Here is a 23,021-nt window from a genome sequence, read left to right on the forward strand (position 1 = left end):
TACTTTTAATTTTATTGTGTCAATCTTTTTTTTTTTTGCTTTTCATCAAAATCTCTGTGCAAAAGTTTCATTACATCACTTTCGTTTGCAGGGAGTTTAAATCCATCTCAAGCTATTGGCTGACAAATGTATTTATTTCTGGTTATAGCTCGAACTGAAATGCCATCCATAGCCAAATCAGAAACAATATTTTGAAGCTTTTGCGCAAAGAAGTCGACAACAGTTTTTTGTATCTTCTTGCTTGTCTCTTATCTGTTAGAATGATTGATTCTGTTGCTTTATCTAAACAAAGTCCGTGACTTTTTAAGTGATTTTTTAAGGTAGTTGTAGAATTCCTGAGCATTTTATTATTTTGTTACAATGCTGACACTGTCCTTCCAACTCTTTTGTAATTGGATTTTTCTGTTTTGTTGCGTATATCCAGACTGACATTGCTAATTATATCAATAGAAAGTAAGGATATTAAGTAGCCATTTTACCCACTATTAAAAACTAATTCATAACTAGTAACTATGCATTTATTTTTAAGTCAATGTAAATAAGAAACTGGTGCTAGAAGCCCTATTTATAACTCTGAAGAAACTCTTAAGAAACCTTTAAGAAACTTTTAGTACTAGATAAGTAAAATAGAACTATTAAATTAGGAAACTCCTTAGTACTTGCCTGTATGCTTAGTTTTTTTTATAAAAAAATTATAATTACTGAACTAAAATATTTATTAAAGTTACTTATCCTATATTTTAAACTATTTATAAAATTGATATTGAAAAATAAATCAAATTAAATTACCATTTAAATTGCTTTAATAAATGCGTGGTTATGTTGTTAATAAAGAAACTTTTCTCTTAGCAATTGTTAATTTTTAAAATATAAATAATTAAACTTTTATCTGAAAGTGTTCAAATAAAAAAATTCGAACATTTTCAGGTTTGAATAAAACTTTATTCAGTTAAAACTCAAAAAAGTTCCGGTTTTTAATTTTTGTCGCTTTAATTTCAATTAAAAAAACAGTTAAAAAAAATCATTAAAAAAACAGCTGTTTGCTGTTTTTGTTTTTTTGTAAAAAAACAGTTGTTTTACTGTTACTGCTAAACAGTGTTCAGAAACCCTAGTTATAAGAAGTTTTTTAAATTTTAGATGTTAGAAGAAAAATCAATAAAAAGATATGAAGTTTCTAATTTTGCTGAACAAGTAATTTTTTGAATACTTGAAGATTTTATTGAGAAAAGTGGTGATAATTTTTGTGGCTTGTAAAAAATGTTCCAAATTTTTTTTATATATTTTTTTAATTCCAGAACAATGTTAATCTAAATTTATTGAATATGGAAAGCTTGAAATCTCACCTTAGCACTTTTTAGAAATCTCAAAATCTCCACCTCATAGAAATCTTTTAATAAAAAACTTTGAAAGATCTTAATGAAAATCATCTCAAGTATGATCATAAATAAGACAAGCTTTCTTAATCTCAAAATCTAGAAATCTCTACTTTCATTCTTTGAATCTTAAAATTGTAATAATTCTGTGCGATGATGATAATGATGCTGATGATGATGATGTTGATGATGATGATGATGATGATGATGATGATGATGATGATGATGATGATGATGATGATGATGATGATGATGATGATGATGATGACGATGACGATGACGATGATGATGATGATGATGATGATGATGATGATGATGATGATGATGATGATGATGATGATGATGATGATGACAATGACAATGACGATGACGATGATGATGATGATGATGATGATGATGATGATGATGATGATGATGATGATGATGGTGAATAAGTTGTTAACCAAATTCCAAAGTTTAAATATATAAGTTCTTAATATAAATCAGCAAATAAAAATGTTTAATATTATCTAATATATTCACAAAGTTAGGTAAGGTGTTCTCATTAGGTAAGGTACTCTCGTCTTGTGATTATCTTTACTAAGATTTTTAACTTTTTTAACTGTTAGAATTTTTTGTTATTTTATGACAGTTAACGTTTTTTAATAATAATAATATTATTATTTATAACATTGTTTGCAAAAAAAAATATCTTAAATGTGGACAAAATCTTAAATACAGCTTATTAGTTTTCTAATGAAGATCTTGTGTTAATTTATCTTTGTGGCCATTCACCCAAATAATAACTGAATTTCTTGCAGCTCTCTTTACTCTTCCTCTAGTGTTGAACTGATATTGCATAGATTAAACATTATTTGCACTAATAGTGTAGACATAAAAAAAAACTAAATCATTTAAGTATTTTGTTAATAACCAAGGTGGTCTATTAATATTTTATATATATAACAAAACCAGACGTTATTGTCTTATAAAGGTTAGGACTGCATGTAACATGTATCAAGTAACATTTTGTGCATTATGCATCTAATCTAATCTTATGTGGCTGTGTTGTAATAGTAGGGTGCTGGCTTTGTAATTGAGAGGTTTCAAGTTCAATCCCCACCAGATTCCCTGGTAGTACTGTGCTTAACTTGTTTCATGTACCATATTAGTTAAGTCCCTCAGTAAAGGTTTAGATAGGGATATTAAATATAATTTTGTTTATTTAAATAAAATTTAGGGATTTGAATGCTGTCATAATCTATCTTATTGGCAAGGTGAAGATTATATTGGGATTGGACCAGGTTAAATTGATTTTTTCTTTTTTGTTTTGTTTTTAATAGTCAGTGTTTTATAATTTTATAGCTTTGTTTTATTTGTTTTATTATCCAGTAAATAAATGTCTGTGAATACAAGACATTATTTACTGGATAATGAAGCGGAGTGTTGCTATATTGACTATCTTATAGCCTGCTGCTACAAAGGAGTGTTGTTACACTGACTATCTTATATTCTGCAGCTACAAGGGAGTGCTGCTACATTGACTAAGTGTTTGGTTTGGGCAAGCAGTCTATCATTTAAAAAAAAAAACTTTATTTAAGTTTTTAATTTTTTTTTTAAATAACCATGTTTATTTTTGCGTGTGGCTGAAGTATTTCAAGCAAAGAGCATTTTGGCATACAAAAACTTTTAATGTTAATTAAAATTATTTTAATTAAAGTTTTAATGATACTAAATATAAAAACTAGCTTGTAAATAAATTTATCTTCAGTCATACATATATGCAGTCATACAAGTCATACAAGTCATACATATGCTTCAGTCATACATATATGCAGTCATACAAGTCATACAAGTCATACATATGCTTCAGTCATACATATATGCAGTCATACAAGTCATACATATGCTTCAGTCATACATATATGCAGTCATACAAGTCATACAAGTCATACATATGCTTCAGTTATACATATATGCAGTCATACAAGTCATACAAGTCATACATATGCTTCAGTCATACATATATGCAGTCATACAAGTCATACAAGTCATACATATGCTTCTTTTTATTCATTATTTTGATCTTTTTTGATAATATTTCAAGTGAGTTTTACACAAGTAGCACACTGTATTTTGATATTTTTTTTTAAACAATTGTTAGGCAGAGTTGCTGAAGATATCTTATAATATCAGATCCCTTGCTTATATCTATGGATAATAAAAATTGCTGTTGATAAAGTTTTTTTTTTCTTTTGAGTTTTTTCTCAATTGTTTGAACCCTGAAACTGTAGTTCATTAAGCTCAACTCCTTTTTTTTTTTTAAGTCATAGTAGTTTAAAAGTATAACAAAATTTAAAAATGTATAAAAGTTTTTGATTTTATTTTCAACTTTTTTTATTATTTAAATATTTATATTATGATTTTTATTATATAGGTGCTCATGGAAGGTAAATACTTTTAACATTACATTAGCCCTTCAATATTTATTATAATTTCTTAATTCTAATAATTATCAAATAATAGTAGTATTTATGTTATGAAATGAGAACTATATGTAATATTTTACTTATGTTATGTTATGAGATGAGAGTTATATGTAATCTTTTATAAAGTGTTTTTTTTCTTTCAGATTACTAAAAAAGTTTAATACAGTTTATTTTTATTGCATTTTATTCTGAGCTGTAGCTTCCTGGAAAGAAAAGCTCAATGCTTTTCTATATATCTATGGTATGGGGTGAACCAACCAACCATGTGTCTGATTGTTATGTCTGCATGATGCAACACAGCAGGATTCACCACAAAGAACAAATCAACTATAATGAATCTTTTCCATCAGCTCTGAAACCAGTCTTGCATGATGCTGAGAATCCGTGCTATTAATGTATCTTAACAAGTGACAACAGTGGAGATAATGCTCAGTGTTATGTTGAAGACCAAGATGATGCTTTTTATAAAAAAGAATTGGACAAGAAGATTTTTCAATCAAGACTTATATTAACAATCTTGTTAGAGACCTTCCACCTATCCTATACCTTACCTATCCTTCCACTTTCCAAAAAAAGCTTTTATGGTCCAGCCCTCAACAGTAGAATCTTCACTGCCAATGTGAAACAATGTGAGTCATTTCAGAACTAGACATGCAACACTGTCCACATTTTATGTCAAAGAAGTCAATATGTATTTCTTCATAAATATTTATGGTTTGTTTGCGAGCTTGGCTATGAGCAATTAACAGTTAAATGGAGACTTTTTATAGATTCTATTAAAGAATCTATAAAGAGTCTCCATTCCCACAAAACCTTCTTGTTACATAATGGCAATGTAAAACCATATATTCTGGATGTGCATGTTGAAGGAGTAAAAGGGATGTATGAATAGATGCAATACTCAAGTCATAAGCTACAGCAAATATTTGCAGAGATCTTATGGTAGTTGCAGAGTATTTGCAGAGATCTTATGGTAGTTGTACTTCTTCTGAGAAAACCGGACAAATTAAGTACATGTACAATAACACTAAATTTCTAAGCCTCTAGACATGGTAATAAGAATCACTATGAAGTGAAGGAATGATCTCCTCAATCTGAGTTTGTTGTAGGCAATCACAACTTATAACATCAACCCCTTGTGGACCCAATAAATTTTTATTCTCTGCCTTAATTCTTTTTGAAAAATAAAGAATTGAATGAGGAATACTTGTCAGTTTTATCAGCATTTACAGATAGGCCAGTTTGATATTTTTTCTAGTTCCTTGTTTAGTTTTTTTTGTTTTGTTTGCTACTTGAAATAAAGTGCTAATAATAAAACATTCTGAAACCATCCAAAACATTCTAGAAACTTTCAGAATATTTTTGAAGGTAAGAATATTTTGGAATGTTCTGAAAAATACTAGAATGTTCTAGAAGTTGATTAAAGTTTCTTGAAATGAAATTACTGTAAGCATAAAATAAATATTTTTTTTTTTAAATTGTTTTTCATTAACTTTATTGCTTTCATTTTAATGTTTTCATTGTAATGTTTTAGTTTTCATGGTAATGTTTTTCAAATATGTTTGGGTATTGCACATGTGTGCTCAATATTCTCAAATAACAGAGCAGTAATAAATTAGTAAATTTCCCGAAAGAATAACAGCAAGTCTGTCAGATAATTTTCCTTCAGTATTTTCAAGAATTCTTATATATCAGCATAAAACTAAATATTCTGATGGGACAAATTTCTCCCTAATGTGTAATTCTTCATCTTTGCTCAATTTCTTGTGGATGTGTTTCACAGTTGATCTACTAAGAGATATATCATTCTTTGAGCTCCTGCTTTTTCCAAAAAAAAAAGGTGTTGCTTGATTGCTGGAAATTTTAGCTTAATCAGCAAAAAATTTTTGTGAGTAGTTTGTCTTTTCATATGTTTCAGCTGAATCTTATCATAGATGGCTTTTGCCTCATCTACTACTTGTATAGTATATAACTTTAATAATTTTTCACTTTTTACTTTTTTATTTTTTAAATTTATAATAAAAACAGATAAAACTTAATTTCTAAAATTTCAAATTCTAATTTATTTAAAAAATTACAAATGAAAAATCTTTTGGAATTGTAAAAACTATAAATTGTTTTGGAAACAAATGTTTAAATCAGCAGTTTTGAATGTTTAATTTTGAATTCTTGTTTTTGTCTTATGATAAAAGACTTCATACACCTAATGGATCATCCAGACATGCTCTAGTTCAAATTGCTGTCCCAGAAGATTGGATAAAACAGGTTGTTTTTTGTTTTACATTTTTTTTTTTTTTTTTTTTGTTCTTTGTCTAAATTTTTTTAAATTTCAAGAAATAAATAAACACAATTAACAACTTTCTGTGTTTTTAATATTTTTGAGTGTTGACCCTAATTTTTTGAAAAGTTAAAAAAAAAAAAAAAGATTTTTTCTATTATTTTATGTCTGACAAATGTAAATTACTATAAACTATTTCTTTGTACTGTTGCCTATAAACTATTACTTTGTACTGTCACCTATAAACTATTGCTTTGTACTGTTGTCTATAAACTGTTGCATTAATAACTTTATTTTTTCTGGACTAATATAAAAATTTATACATAAAAAAATGTCAAATATTGTTGCAGCATGTTGTGAAAAAACTAAAATCAGTTTAAAATCATCTATATCAAATTGGAATTTAGATAAATAATATAAAAATGTTATTTGTATAAACATTTAACAATTTCAATAACACATTTCAAAAAAAATTGTTATAAATAAATTATTTACAAAAGGAAATTCCTGGAAGGAATTTTTAATAGACTCCTTGCAGTAACATTGCTGTATTATTTTTACAAGCTATTTAACTTTATTTTTATTTGGCCATTATTTATATATCCAAAGTTTCTCTTCAGCACAAAATGAGTAAATATTCTTATAAATATGACAATTTTTTTAATTTTTGTAAAAATCATTAATCTCATAAATGCATGCTTTGACTATATCATAGCCATCATCAGTTAAAGTATATTAAAATGGTTAAATCAAATTAGTAAAATTAAGTTGAATTAATAGAGACCTTTTAGAAGTAGAGACTCAATGAATTTAACTGAAATAACGATCTGTGTTATTCTGAAATAGTAGGGCTTCAGTATAATACATCAACTTTTAGAGAGAGAACATGCAAAGGAGTTATACTAAAAAATATGGAAAAAACTTTTTTTCCATATAATTATAAATAAATAGTTAAACAAACAAATTACAAACATTTTATCAAATCCACTGAAGCAGCACAAAAACAGCAAAAACCAAAATACAAAAAATATATATTTATTTTAATTATATTTTTTACTATGTTATAAAAATATTCTTTTTTTCTATATGTAGGTTCTCTTTTTTTATTTTTATTTTTATTTTTTTTACATTTTATATTTTTTATTTATCCTCTTAAAAAATTTTGATTCTATAATTAGTTTTTATATTTTACTTTTTTAAAAGTTTTTCTTTTGAATTTCTTTTCTTTTGTTTAAAAAAATTCCTTTGTAATAAAAATACTTCCATCCTGAAGTTACTGCAGCATTCTTAGTTATATTGTTCAACTTTACTATAACATAAATTTCTTATAACTTGTATAATTTTTAGGTTCAAAAAGATAAACATGGTACAAGATTGTGTAAAACACTAACTATTATTGAACGGTAAATAAAATTTCATCAAGTTAATATTGATATTATTCCTAATTATATTACTATATATTTGTTTGTATTATTTGTCTTACATGTGTTTTGTATTTAGTTGTGCTTTATATGTGTTTAATAAACATTTGTAGTTTAGTTCTGGATGAAAATAATTGTAATAAAAGTAAATGGTCTACAGATAAATCAAGTGTGCTGAACAAGGTCAAACAGGTGCTGAACAAGGTCAAACTGGTGCTGAACAAGGTCAAACTGGTGCTGAACAAGGTCAAACAGGTGCTGAACAAGGTCAAACAGGACGAGTTAGGAGTGGTTATCTTGTAAAAATAAAGAGGAACTAATACTAATAATAAGAGAAAAAATACTTAAGAGGAATATATGTCACTTAAAAATATACCTATACTGTACCAGTAGAAAAAGCTAAAAACAATGAATAAAATCCGGTATGGTTATGCGGTAGTGGTTTAGTGGTAGAGCACTTAGTTATGCAGTAGAGCGTTATGGTTATGCAGTAGTGGTGTAGTGGTTAAGTGCTGGCTTCATAAGTGAAAAGTTCTGAGTTCAATCCCCATCACATCCCTGGTAGTACTGTGCTTAACTTGTTTCTCTTTGCAGTGGCCTTGTTTGTCAAGGTTCGCGTCTTGGAGTTATAGAGTTGAGAGAGGGTTATAACCACAATTAAGTAGCCTCTTTGTCTGTAATGGCCTTCTCGGCCTTGGGGATTTAACAATTTAATAATTGGTGAATTAACAAAAAAAAAAAGTTTAATTGTCTCAAATTCATGTCTTTATTGATTAAAATATACGCTAATATAAAAAATTGAAAGAAAAAAATAAAAAAACTTAAAAAAAAAACATTTAAAACAAATCCAACCCAAGTACAAAAAACTTTAAGCAACAGTGCACACTGAACTTAAAAGCTGTTTTCATGGGCATATACGCTTACATAAAAAATTGAAAGCAAAAAATTAAAAAATAGCTGCAGAATAGTTAACTCGTATTTTAAAAGAACAAAAAAGTATAAAATTTGCTTTCTTATTGGGTATAGCAAAAATACAAAAAAATGTATTTCTTTTTTTTTAATACAAAGATAACAAAAGAATGTCAATGACAAAAACAATAAAAATTATCAAAAGAAGTACTAGAATTTGTAATTTATTCGAAAGTTTTCAAAAGTTTTCAAAAACATTTCAGAATATGTGTCATCTTCAGATAAAATCTAATTAGAGACAATTTGTTAATGGCAGTATCTATCAGAATGTCCTCTTTTATTACAAGATATCTATAAGAATGCCTTCTTTCATTACAAAATATCTATCAGAGTGTCCTCTTTCATTACAAAATATCTATCAGAATGTTCTCTTTCATCACAAAACATCTATCAGAATGTCTTCTTTCATCACAAAATATCTTTCAGAGTGTCCTCTTTCATCACAAAATATCCATCAGAATAATTTAAATTTATTTGGGCAACATTGATTAATAAACAAAGTCCACTGTTTGGAATACTGTGCACTTGCTGGTAACAATCAGTTTAGATAAAACAAGACAAATAGTACTAAGTAGTATTTTCCAGAAAATGTAAAAGTTATTTAATTTCCAAGTTTAAGCCAAATATTGTTTGGGCTGTTTCAGCCAAAGGAATGAGTGAATGGTTCATCTAAAATGGCAATTAATCAACATGTTTACAACAATAAACAACAAAACATGTTTACAAAAATAAACAAAAAAGTGTGTTTACTACAATAAATAAAAATACATGTTTACAACGATAAGCAACAAAACATGTTTACAACACTAAACAACAAAATGTGCTTGCAACAATAAACAACAAAACATGTTTACAACAAAAAAATGCATTTACAACAAAGAATGTATTAAACGTTATTTTATTTTTATTCTGGTAAAAAAAAAATGAAAACTGTGGCAGAATCATGAAAAAATGAAAACTGTATTTTGGTCTGGTTTAGGTTATTATCTTAAAAATGTTATAGCACATCTTGACAGTAAAAAAGTTGAGTTTGTAAAAAGGATTGAAAACCCAGCTCATTCTACAGAGATTTATCTAATTAACTTTTTAGGTTATTTGAAATTACAATTTTACAATAATAATAAATCTACAAATTTTGGAATTTAGAAAACAAATTAATGGAATATTGGGTACAACATAAAAAATTTAATTAAAACACAGCTTGTTTTTAATATAAAGAAATCTCCCTCCAAAATATTATTCAAGAACTGATCTTTTCACTTTAAAAATTTTGCAAAGCAGAATGTCAGGTTTTATTTAGTCTACCTAAATCATGACCACAGGGTGACTGTATAAAACTGTCAGTTTTTTAATTTTTTTCAACTAATTTATATTGTTTTAAGATATTTGAATATTGATTATAATATATATTTTTTTTAAAACAGCTCTAATAAAGGTATTTCTTTTTAAAGTCGTGAAGAAGCTATATTGCTAGCACTTCGTTCATCAAAAGGACTTGATAAAAAGGTATGTTGCTCAATAGGGTAGATCAATTTTTCACTTTTTTTAATTTTCGTAACAGCTAAGGTACTGAAAGGTGTATTTATATATATAAAACAAAAAAATAAAAAGTTGAAGGTGTTTATCAAAATTTTAAAGTCGATACAAAATTTTAATCAAAAAAAATGACACACCAAGGAATAACTCAAATATTTGTATTTAAAATTATTAATATGGTTTATCGTTTGGTTTTATTAAGCAAAAATGTCATAAGTCCAATTTATATTTAAGTATAAATTTTTCACTTGTTGTGTTACATCGATTATCAAATTAAATGCTCAATAAAATCCAATAAGTAATCATTATTAGTTTAATAAGTTGTTTAAAAAGCAATGTTAAACTTAAAAAAAATTTATTATAAGAATGTAACAAGCAAATTAAGCAAATAAATCATCGTATGATTGAGAATAATGTTCTTTTGACAAAATCCTTTGATGCATTTTTCTGCTAAGTAGTTTTGTTAGTGTAGATTTGTCGCTTCAAATCCATATACGATGTTAGAAGCTTCAGAAACTAATTTGACACACCTCTCAACGCTCTGGGAATGAGAGGGAAGGTCTTGAATATTAGACTTTATTTTTAATGAATGAGTAAATATTTTTACTAATTTCAAAAAGTTTACTGTTTTCTGTGAGTGAGTGTTGTCTCAAATCCGTGAGTTCTGATCTGCTCATCATCATTTTCAACTATTGCATAGAGAAAATTTGCAGGTATCAAACAGAAAGCATTACCTTGAATATGTTTTTTTTAATATTCTTTTTATATCATCAAACTTAATAAGATTCAATTGATTAGTAGTGAAAAACAGAATCTGGGGGAATCTTGCAATTTGGAAGATTGCTTTATTTGAAACCATGATGGAGCATAAACTTTAACAATATAATGGGTAAGCTTTTTCAGACTTGCGTTTAGAGAAATATCTCAAGTGTATAAACAAAGAATTGGTATAGTAAGGGTTAACCATTGAGCATGATTCAGTGGACCTATTTTACAATTAGCCCGTTTGTCATCTACTTTACCTAATCCAATACCTTTACAATATTTGTTAAGAAGCCTTTGATCATGACTAATATCTTTTAATATTTCATCTGAAATATATCCTTCAGTGATAGAAGTTTGAATTGCTTTAAACTCTACTTGAGGTTGTCTATGAATTTCTTCTTAACATCTAGTCCCAATTGATCTACTAAATTTTGTGGACCAGTTGTTTTTCCATCTAACTTTTTAAAAAGGGCTTTTAGTGGGAGTTCACTCTGAAGGCTACAACCTATAGTGTAAAGTCTCCTTCCTATCAACTCTTCCAGATTAACCACCAAGCCACTCCTCCAACCTGTGTTTGATGCAGTATTGTTTAAAAGAATAGCATGAATGCTCTCCAGGCTGCCATATTCTTCAAGTATACTACAAGTCTCAAGAGCAAGAACATCCCCAGTCGCACCAACAATGGGTAATGTTCTGTGTGTCAAGTAGATCTCGTGATATTTGCCATCCTCATGTGTAAAAGTAAGGTGATGCTCTGCGGCAACACATTTTATTATGAAATTTTTTCCTTCAGAATTATTTGCTTTTAAGTACATTTTTGTGTTCTTATCTATCTTTCCATCTAAACCAATGCAAAATAGTTGTAACTTCTCTTCTGAATCTAAATTTTTTGGAATTTACTTTTGACTTAGCTCTGTATAATTTACACTTATTCATTAGAATATTATTGATGTCAACTTCTGGATAGATGCTTGATATCATGGAGAAAGGCCTTTCCAAGAGCTGCATCGAGATTTGAAGAACATCCGCCTCTGACCAGCTCCATAGTATATCCTGGAAACTTTTGAATACTATAATCTGCCTGAGTTCTTTTTCTTGGTTTATATTTATATTCATCCTGTTTCTTAAGTAAAAAATTAAAAATACTCATGATAAGTGATTTTATCATTAATAAGTGTTAAATATATACTAAGCAACTTAAAAAGATATATTTCGTTCCTTCTGTTTATTCCTGTTGTTGTGTTTTGAAGCAGATGTATCTACCGAAGACATCTAAAATAACCCTTTTGGTTCTGTTTTAAAATGCTTGTCTTGTATATAAGCTCTTTCTTCTATTGGAACTTTTGCTTCTTTAGGGCATATGCAAATAATATGTTCCATTTTGCATTTTGCATTTTTGCATTTGTTATTTGATATTTCATATTTCACTTTTGATATTTGCTTTAGCTTGTTTGCGGTTTATGTTTTTTACAGTTGCAAATAGATTTTTAACTTTTGTTTTAATAGACTTATTGTTTATTAAAGGCAATCGTGGATTGACAGGTAACCATATAGATTTTAAAACACGCAACACATGTTTAACAATTGCCCAAAAGTTTGGCTTAATGTCAGAACAATCTAGGAAGTAATAAAATTGAATCAATTGTCTGTTTGTGCTGGATCCGTTGTAATTAAATCACAACCTCCATAATTTTCTTCACTTTTCGGTTGCATAAGGTTTTTTTTATTTTTTGCACTTTTTTTTATTTTTTGCACTTTTTATTTTCTAAAACTAAATACTTTATTCATTTTATTATTACAAGACGCATAAATTATTTGCAATAAATTAATAACACTTTATTAAAGTACTAAACTATTTAAATTTAGCATAAAATAATAACTTACTTGGTAAAAATATTTATACAATTAGTAAATCGTGCTTATTGTTCACTTTAATCTATTTTAACAACGTTATATCATTCTATATTGGTATAATTATATTATATACATTATTGTTTAAAGAAAAGTTTAATTAAAGTGAAATTTAAAGCAAATTCAGAAAATAAAAACCATTTTACAAAAAATATCGGAACAAAAATTATAATCAAAGATCTTGTAAAAATGCACTTTTTTTATTTTTTGTTTAAAAATTTTACTTTCAGTCATAAATCTAAAATAAAGATTTTTTTCTCTAAAATGATAATTATTTTTGAAATCTTCATGCAATATTATTTCAGACCCATTATGTGTTCATAGTGTTCAAATATAAACCAGTTAAGCATGTAAATCTAGTTGTATAGACTCAGGCAAATTAAAAAGTATATTTTAAGAAATATTTTTAAGCCGTTTATAAATTTGTTTTTTTTTTGGCGTTTTAAATGTTAAGAGATTTTATTAAAGATTACAAAACTACGAAGTTAAATATTGTTATTTACGAAGTTAAATATTGTTATTTACGAAGTTAATATTGTTATTTACGAAGTTAAATATTGTTATTTACGAAGTTAAATGTTGTTATTTACGAAGTTAAATATTGTTATTTACGAAGTTAAATATTGTTATTTACGAAGTTAAATATTGTTATTTACAAGGTTAAATATTGTTTACAAACAAAGTACAATATATGCGTGCTTTAAAAATTGAAGAAAAAATTTTTTTATAATACAGCGAAAAGTAATTTATGAAGTCTACTTCATTGAAGTTCTGCAAAAAAAAAATTCAGTTGAAACACTTAAGTTTGCTATTTTTATTATTCACATATAAGTATCCAACTTTATATTGTATAGCGGTGCTTACATACCAAAATCGACCTACCCTATTGCTCAATGTATTTTATGAATTTGGTGTTGTATTGGTATTGTTTTAACCATAATTTATGCAACTAAATAACCTACAGTCAGTTCTAATATTTTGTATTTTATAATTTTCAGTTTTTCATGGATGTTGTAGGATGGCCAGTGGAAGAATTGCAAAAAGATCAATTCTTGAATAATTTTTTGGAGGGAGGATTTCTTCATATTGATAACAGGTTGTGTTTTAGTTAAATTTTTAACAACGTTGTTCCCAATTTTACATTTGTTTTTCTAAAAATTGAAGTTTTATAATAGTATCAAACAGGTATTTATCACTGGTGTAACAAACTTATGCAGTAGCGGCGTAGTGGCAGACCAGTGGCCTCATAAGTGAGAACTTCTATTTTTATCCTCACCACATCCCTGGTAGTATCACGCTCAACTTGTTTCTCCATTACGCAGCCTTGTTTGTCAAGGTTCGTCTTTTGGAGTTATAGAGTTGAGAGAGGGTTGTAACCACAAATAAAGTACCCTCCTTAACTGTTGTGGCCTTCATAATCTTGAAGAGGTAAATTGACACTAAAAAACAAAAAACATGTAGCAACCAGTTTATTATATAATAATCAGTTTACTGTTTATCACACTGTTTTGTAAATTTTAAGTAGAAATAGTTAATATAGAATAGAAATAATTCAAAAAACTAATTTTTTATCAAGAAACCTTATGATTGGGGGATATAAAAGTAAAGATAATTTTCAAAATAATTATTTTATTTTATTTTTACAAAAATCTAACAAATGATCTTTCAATAAACTAAAAATATATTATTTGCTTTTCTAATTTTTTAGATTAATATTTGTTCTTCACAAGACAATTTTTATGACTTCTACTACAAAATCTTTATATAGACTTTTTGTATACTTCTACTACAAGCACTTTTATATAGACATTTTGTATACTTCTACACACCTCCCCACAACTGTGTTTATGTTTTAAAAAAGTGCACACGCCCTAATTAAGTTTTCCTAGCAAGGTATGATTACAGTGATCACACAAAATTTGAAAAGCATGTCCATCAATTAACAGTGTTTTTTCATTTTAAAATTAGATAATTAAACAATTTTAAAATAAGTAAACAATTCTATTTGTAATTCAATTATATATATATATATATATATATATATATATATATATATATATATATATATATATATATATATATATATATATATATATATATATATTCTTTTTGAATCAATTTAACATAGGATGACACGAATACCGCATGCAATAAAAGACTTTAATTATGAACTCAGATGCAAAAAATTTATCACCTCATTAGATCGTGACGTGAGCGTGGCGATATGATTCAGCGATATAAACTATTACAAAACATCAAAAATTTACAATGGATGGACCTGTTGTTCTTGTTAAAGATGTGGAAGAACCTGGAAAATGATTGAGAAAAGAAAACAAGATGTTTTTAATGTTAAGGTGAAAGTATTTGTTGATGGTGGTGGAGGTTTCTTTAAGTTTAGAATTGGTACTATTGATGTGGCAAGTTACTTTAGTGATAATATCACCAAGAGATCAAACTATTCCGAGGGCATTTGTCCGAACCTGAAAAAAGAAACGTCTGTTGATCTGACATTACTCTTAGGAATAGTACCAAATATTCTGGAGAATTATGAAAACTGTGCTTTCAAAAGTATTGACTTTATAAATATTCAGTTTAAAATTTGCACTGATTTGAAACTACTTGACTTGATTTTAGGACTTCAAAATTATAGTTCAAAGTATCCTTGTTGCTTCTGTAATAAAAGTACAGATTGTGTAGATTAGCTTTACTCTTGAGGAAATAAACGAACCTTTGAATCAATTAGAGAGCAAAATCTTGCTTGGAAACAAGGATGTAAGTCTGACTCATCACTGAAAGAATCTTATAATTGCAAGAATTAACCACTTCTGTCAGGAGATGATGAAACTGAAGTTATGGAAGTATGCACTATACCCGAACTTCATCTCTACACAACAACAATTAATCTATTGTGGAATAACCTATCAACAAGATGGGGACAAGAAAAATGGGAAATCTTCATGGAAAGGAATTCCCTTGTCAGACAAAAACTTCACGGTGGAGAGTTTAAAGGAAACCAGTGTAAGAAATTGATGAGATTAACAAATAAGCTTAGAGATGTTCTTCCTGAAGATCTTAATGGATTTTGTGATGCCTTTGATGCTTTTGATACTGTGGCTTACTCGTATTTTTGCAAGATACTCAGTATGGATTTTGAAAAAGCAATAGATGATTTTTTTAATATTTTTATTACTTTGGAGATTAAAACAAAGAGTACCAAACTCCATATATTATTTTGTCATGTAAAGGAGTTTTGTAGAAATATTGGATACAGACTAGGAATTTACAGCAAACAGGTAGGAGAAACTATTCACTTAAGATTTATTGAGTTTTCCAGATACAAACTTCCGAGTGATTTCCAAAAAGAAACATACAAAACGATTATGTGTACTTTCATACAACACAGAGAGAATTTGAGACTTTTTAAGGCTTAGTCTATATCAGCTAACAAAAAATTTAAACTAAAATATTTTGTTATTGATTTTGATAGGATTCTTTAATTTATTGATATGAAATATAAATATTATTTTAAATAATGGTTAAAGAGTTAGCTTATTAGCTACTAGTCTATGTCTTAAATAAGTTCTTCTACGTTAGTTCATTCTAAACCAGTTGTTTTTCTGTATATATTAATGAGAGAAAAACACACCTTTTTTTTATATCACAATAAGTGCAATTTTTTCAGAACACGCTTTTCAAATTTTGTGAAATAGTTTTTTGTGTTCACTATAATCATACCTTGCTAGAAAAACTTAATTTAGGCGTGTGCACTTTTTTGAAACATAAACACTGTTGTGGGGAGGTGTCTACTGCAAGATCTTTTATATAGACCTTTTGTATACTTCTACTACAAGATCTTTTATATAGACCTTTTGTATACTTCTACTACAAGATCTTTTATATAGACTTTTTGTAGACTTCTATTACAAGATCATACAAATGTAACACTTCAGTCTTATCATAAAATGTAACACTTCAGTCTTATCATAAAATGTAACACTTCATTCTTATCATAAAGTCATAAAAACTGTAAAGAAACCGTAAAAATTAAAATCCTGTTGTAAAATGAGAGATAAAAATGAAAAAATGAGCATCTTTATAAGAAAATGATGAAAAAAGATGGTGCAAGAAGACAATGAAAGAAAATGAATCAGCAATGAATGTAAATACTATTTAATTTGAGGAAAAAAAAATTTTATTGCTCAGTGAAAGGAGGGACCATAACTCACGCTATGAGGATGATGGAAGAAGATGATGATAAATAATGAGCATTTGAAATTTTTGTACTAACTTAAACTTAAACACAATCTTCATCAAAATTTATATTGTCAAATTTAAAAAAAAAATTATTTGGTTTTTATTTTATTTTATTTTTTTTAATGTCTAAGTAATAACTAAGAAAAAGAATTTTAAAAAGAAAAGACAAGACAAGGTCTTTTTAAGAAACTTGAAATCTGAATTTTGTTTGAGTTTAAAATTTTTTAAATGTCAAGTCTGTCATGTTGACTTGAATCCAAGACCCAATTTAAGTTCAAATTTTTAAGTTCAAGATATTTTGACATTATATATAGATGATTTGTCATAGAGATGGCTATGATGTCATGGCTTGTTAAGGCAGCCTTATCTGGATATTTATTCCTACAATGTTTTTGGACTTGGTTAGAAACTTATTATCAAGAAGCAGTAAAATTTGTATAATGTTGTAAAGGTTTAATTTATAGAATTTGTTATTGTACCTATGTATACCCGCAAATTCATCAGGAATTGTTAATAAATTGTTTTCTTTGTTATTTGTGGTTCAACAAAAAATTTCTCTTCTTGTTACTGTTACTGAAAAAAAATTTAAGTTTTTATATTTATTATTGTTAATTTCATCTTTTTATTGGAAAAAAGTTTTTCAACTGTTTATAATTGTAGTTAATTAATTTTAGTTAGTGTTGTCTTTGTTATTGAAATTATTTTATTGAAACTTTGTTGAAACATTTGCTTAATGAGATTACACTTATCTTTTACTGAATTCTTTGTGAAACTTTGTGAAACTCTGTTCAACTTTTAGGTCTTTTTCTGATCCTCCATATACTTCTCTCCATTATCTCCATACTTCTCTCCATTATCTCCATACTACTTCCATTATCTCCATACTTCTCTCCATTATCTCCATACTTCTCTCCATTATCTTCATACTTCTCTCCATTATCTTAACAAACAATTTGAGTGAAATAAAAAATTGTTAACAACCAATTAAACACAAAGAATAAATTGCAGGATTTATAATTCTGTCGTTTCTCATTTGCATCATTAATTTTTCAGGTAAGTTTTCTCTGTTGGCTTTGTTAACTAGTTTCAGTGCTGTTTTTTATATTGCAACTAAATGTTGTGATGCTGCTGGTATTGATATTGTTTAAATGGTACATTCCAGTGGGTGATATTTTTTAATAATTGCTGCATATCAATAAATTATAAAGTAAAAGTTAAACCTTAAGGAAAAAGTGTTAAAGCTACAAGCTGAAATTATTATTTTTTAGAATAATTTCAGAAAAATAAGGATAGAGTTATTCTATTTGAGAATTATATTTAAGATGCTTTAATAAATTTGTTTTTTGTTATGAATGCATTTCAAGTCTTCACAGAAGACAAGTGCAATCATACATGTTGCCTGACCATGCATATATTTTATTTTGACAACTTGGTCACGTCTCTTTATGTGTATTTGTAAACTTGCATGTTTTAAAAATGCTCTAAAAGAATAGTCAAATTTGAATGGCCCTGTGATGTTTTCAGGACAGGTATTCTTTTGCATATTATTGCAGTAGTATAAAAAAACTTTCCAGAGAGGAGATTACAAGTATCTTTGCCAGCTACAGGCTTTATTTCTGGATGCACCTATACCTAATTTATCCTTCAAATGGCCAGGAGCTCACCATGAGGCTAGATTTATGAGTCCTACTGGTCTTGAACATGACACAGAACAATCACCCAATTGATTCAGAGACAGTAGTGCTAGCTACTCTCAAAAGAATAAACACTGCTACAAATTACAGTTTACTTTTTCACAGATTGCTTTTTTGAAGAGTCCTATAGCAACCCAGGCTCCTTTAAATGACCTTTTAAAATAGCCTTCTAGCCTTCTTTAAATGACCTTTTAAGATAGCCTTCTAACTGCAAATGTCAGATGACTTTGAAGTCTACACAGAGATTGGGAAGGTTCATGCCAAAAACCTTTTATGCCACACCTGATATCTATCGCCTCAGCTTGTTGTGTCTCTTCCTCACATAAATCTGAATGCTGATAATAGAATCAACATCTTCAACAAATTACTATCTTTTGCAGTTCCAGAAAAGAAAGACTTGGCAATTGAAAACCCTGGAATCAGGATAGCCATTGTCAAATCTTGTTGACTTTGTTACTAAGCATAGTTTTCTTTTTTTTTTTCTTCTCCTTGAAATCTCTAGGGAAGAGCTTTTATAGTGAAGGAAGAAAGGCATAGCAACTTTTGAGAGTGAATAATTCTCTAGGTTATTTGTCAAGTTTTCTATTTGTGAAAAACAACTTGCAGTTGTAAATAATCGGGCTGAACATCACATCAACATTCATTCTTTTAATTTATTTTTTGTTTCCTAGGTTGTCCATAAAAACAAACAGCAAATATCCAAGAAAGTCTTAAAGAGGCATCTGCAGAGCCTCTAAAAAGTATATTAGTTCTTGACACTTTTCTTGTTGCTTTTTAGTCAAAGTCATTTTAGAACCTTTTCTATAATAAAATTGTCACATAAAATCTTTCTTATTCTATATGATGTAATTAATGTAATTAAAGCCAGTGTTTTGTAAATGTTTTAATTTCCTAGATCTCTGGATACTGAAATTAAAAAAAAACAAATGAAAAATGCTTTTAAGGACTGTCTAAAAACACCTTCTCAGGGTGACCACAGCTCCTCTAAAATCCTCTTTTTTCAAAAACCTCCTCTAAGATTCTCTATTATACTCTAAAAAGTTAAAAATTTAATCAAATTTCCTCTTTAGCTTTATATTTTTATTTTTTTATTACTTGATGTTAGTATAATGTTAAAAAATCCTGGTCTGCAAAACTTGTTAACTGTTTAACTGGTTAAGTCTAAAAGTGCAAAAGTAAAAAATCAATTTTAGCAAATCCGTGTTATTTATCATAAAAAATGGCATTATAGACTCCTGTCCAAACCTCAAAAGTGTGATAACAGGGACATTAAACTCATGAAAAATCCTCTAAAGCCCTTTTTTTTTATTCAAAGTTTTGTAGTTTTTAAAAAAAAAATCATCTAAATTAAAAGTATTGTAGTTTTACAAAAAATCATCTAAAATAAATCCAAAATCTCCTCTAAAATCCTCTAATATCCTCTTTTTCTTATGAAAATGTTATATGCCTTCTTTACCTTAGATTTGACTTAAAGTGCTGAAATTTTTACTGAAAGCAACATAATAATAAGCCTAAAGTTTGATTTACTTCTTACATATAAAGCTTTTATTATTAATGAAAAATTCAGATAAAAATTGTAGATTAAAATGCTGTGGTGGAAAAAAAATTTGTATTTATAAAATCCTAAAATTAGTCATTCAAGGTTCTAAAATAATAATTACATAATTTTGCGATTTTTGTGTGTCAAAAATAAAAACTTTAATAATTGAAGTTTTTATTTAATTTAAAACAAGATAAGAGCCTAATATAGAAAAATTTCAAAGTGAATATTGACTTATTGAAGCATTGAAAATCATAGCTTATTACAAAATATTGTGTGTGGTTAAAATAAAATTATAAATTAAATTTACAACATCTACACTTTTTTAAATTTATTTTAAATATATTAAATAATATTATCTATTAAACTATAATATTCATTAAAAATTAATAAAACTGTTGGACTTAAAACTGCAAAAAACTAAAGAGATAAAAATTAATTAAAATAGAAAAGTTCTATTTTTTCACAAAGTAAAAAATGTTTCTAATTATCTATAGTTTTTTGTTGTTGTTGTTAAATACTGAATAATTAGTTTACCCTCATTACAACTTAATAATAATTCAATCAGTTTTAAATATTTTAATCAGTTTTAATACTTGGGCGCATAACTTTTTGCATCAATAACCACTTAGCATCTGTGGAGCATAATTTCAACCAGTTTTTTTAACAAGGTAAAATTCAGCGAATTCCATCCATTCTTAATTGTTAAGAATAGTTCATTACTAGGTATCTTTGTTTAGCATCTAAAATAGATCTTCAGATTTTCAAGTGTATTAGTCAGGTGATTGTTTTGGCCATTCAAAGGTTGGAACTTCAGCATTTTGTATACACCTTTTATTTTTGCTTGTTGTATGTTTCGATCATTGTCTTATTAAGAAATATAACTTCTATATGGAAATATATGTGTTTTACACTTGTTTGTAATTGGTGCACTAAAATATAATGGTACTTATGTTGGTCCTTCACTCCCTCCAACTCTGTACAAATTTCCCTGTATTTATATATATATATATATATATATATATATATACACATATATATAGTGCTCGAAGTGGGGCGGGATGCCATCCCATCACTTTTTATTAAGTATAAACCACCCGCCACCTTTTTATAAACCTCTATACATAACAATGATTAGGCGGGATGGTATTTTTAATTTACTGTATATATTATATATATATTATATATGTGTGTGTGTATATATATGTATATATATATATATATATATATATATATATATATATATATATATATATATATATATATATATATATATATATATATATATATATATATATATATATATATATATATATATATATATATATATATATATATATATATATATATATATATATATATATATATATATATATATATATATATATATATATAGAATACGCTAACATAATTTATAATTTATATATATATATATGTAGAATACACTAACATAATTTATAGTTTATATATATATATATATATATAATATATATAATATAATATGATAATAATATATATATATATATATATATATATATATATATATATATATATATATATATAACATAATATAATAATAATAAAATAATATATATATATATCATGGGCGCCCGCAGGATTTTTTGATGTTTCAGACAGGACACTTTCACGCATTGTGCAAACTCCAAACTTAAGTAGTTTATAACTATGCCAAATGAGGAGGCCTTGCAAAAATTTGGGTTGGTGGAGGCCTGGGAACAAAAAAAGTCCTTAAACGTTTGCCCCTCCCCTTGCCCAAACTAGAGGGCACTAATATAGTAAAATTTTTAACTTTACAATCGCAAACTAAATTTAAATTTATCGACAGATTTTTAATTTCTTAGAAAAATATTGTAAATTACAAAAGTTATGACCATGCAAAATTTACACATACACATACACACACACACACACACACACACACACACACACACACACACACACGCACACACACACACACACACACACCTCATTTTGGGGGGAGGGGGTTGGAAATTTTGCATGGTCATAACTTTTGTAACTTAATAACTCCAAAACACGAACCTTGACAAACAAGGCTGCTGTGCGGAGAAACAAGTTGAGCGCGGAAAAGAGCAGGAAACATTTTCCTGAATTAAGTAAAGTAAATATAAGTTTTAAATTATAAAAAATGATAAAAATAAAACTTAATACTAAAATAATATGATTCTCAGACCAAATTAGCAGTTGAATTTTTGTAGAAGCAGAATCTAAAGCATCTAATTCTATCATTTATTTTTTAATTATAAATACTATTATAAAAATGATTTGTGAAAAATAAATAGCTGTTAATAAATAATGTTGTTGTTGTCATTTCTGTACATCATTTAAGTATTGTCATTTAAGTTGTAATTTCAATATTCAATTTTTTCAATTAAGTGTCGTCTACGAATAATATTTTCCTAACCGATATTTAGAAAATTACTTTTAACATTTTAAAGTTTCTTTTTTCGTTTTTAAGTTTGTTTATTACTGAAAAAACAATGAAATGCACTTTATTTTAATAGTCAGATAAATTGTTCAAACTATAAGTTAAACTATAAGTCCTAGCAACTATAAGTTAAGCTGAGAGTTCTGGCATTTTATTTGAAATGTGGGACTAACTTTCACAAAAATAATTAATAAAATAAACTGCTTTTTGTTTCCAAAAGAAAATAAGCAAAATAAATTTTTGAACTTTAAAAGTATTTATTTGCAACTGCCATAGAGTAAACTAACCTAATTTCTGGTCAACATTCAGGAAGTTTAATTTGTTTTTGATGGGAAACATTTTTTA

At 27.1% G+C, this 23,021-nt stretch overlaps 1 protein-coding gene across 2 annotated transcripts in view; it reads left to right on the top strand.

The window, feature by feature from the left end:
* LOC101236604 (radical S-adenosyl methionine domain-containing protein 1, mitochondrial) overlaps positions 1-23,021 on the top strand; it is a 79,214-nt gene that overhangs the window by 51,683 nt on the left and 4,510 nt on the right. Inside the window, exons 10-16 of one of the 2 annotated variants that reach the window (XM_065803644.1) lie at positions 1,138-1,191; positions 2,593-2,656; positions 3,790-3,802; positions 6,034-6,106; positions 7,467-7,522; positions 9,961-10,015; positions 13,720-13,817. In XM_065803644.1, coding sequence (XP_065659716.1) covers positions 1,138-1,191; positions 2,593-2,656; positions 3,790-3,802; positions 6,034-6,106; positions 7,467-7,522; positions 9,961-10,015; positions 13,720-13,817 — 413 coding nt within the window. The remainder of the gene's footprint in view (positions 1-1,137; positions 1,192-2,592; positions 2,657-3,789; positions 3,803-6,033; positions 6,107-7,466; positions 7,523-9,960; positions 10,016-13,719; positions 13,818-23,021) is intronic. The other variant, XM_065803645.1, reaches the window with a different exon arrangement.

Source organism: Hydra vulgaris, chromosome 08 (genome assembly GCF_038396675.1).
Source record: "Hydra vulgaris chromosome 08, alternate assembly HydraT2T_AEP".
Taxonomy (NCBI): Eukaryota; Metazoa; Cnidaria; class Hydrozoa; order Anthoathecata; family Hydridae; genus Hydra; species Hydra vulgaris.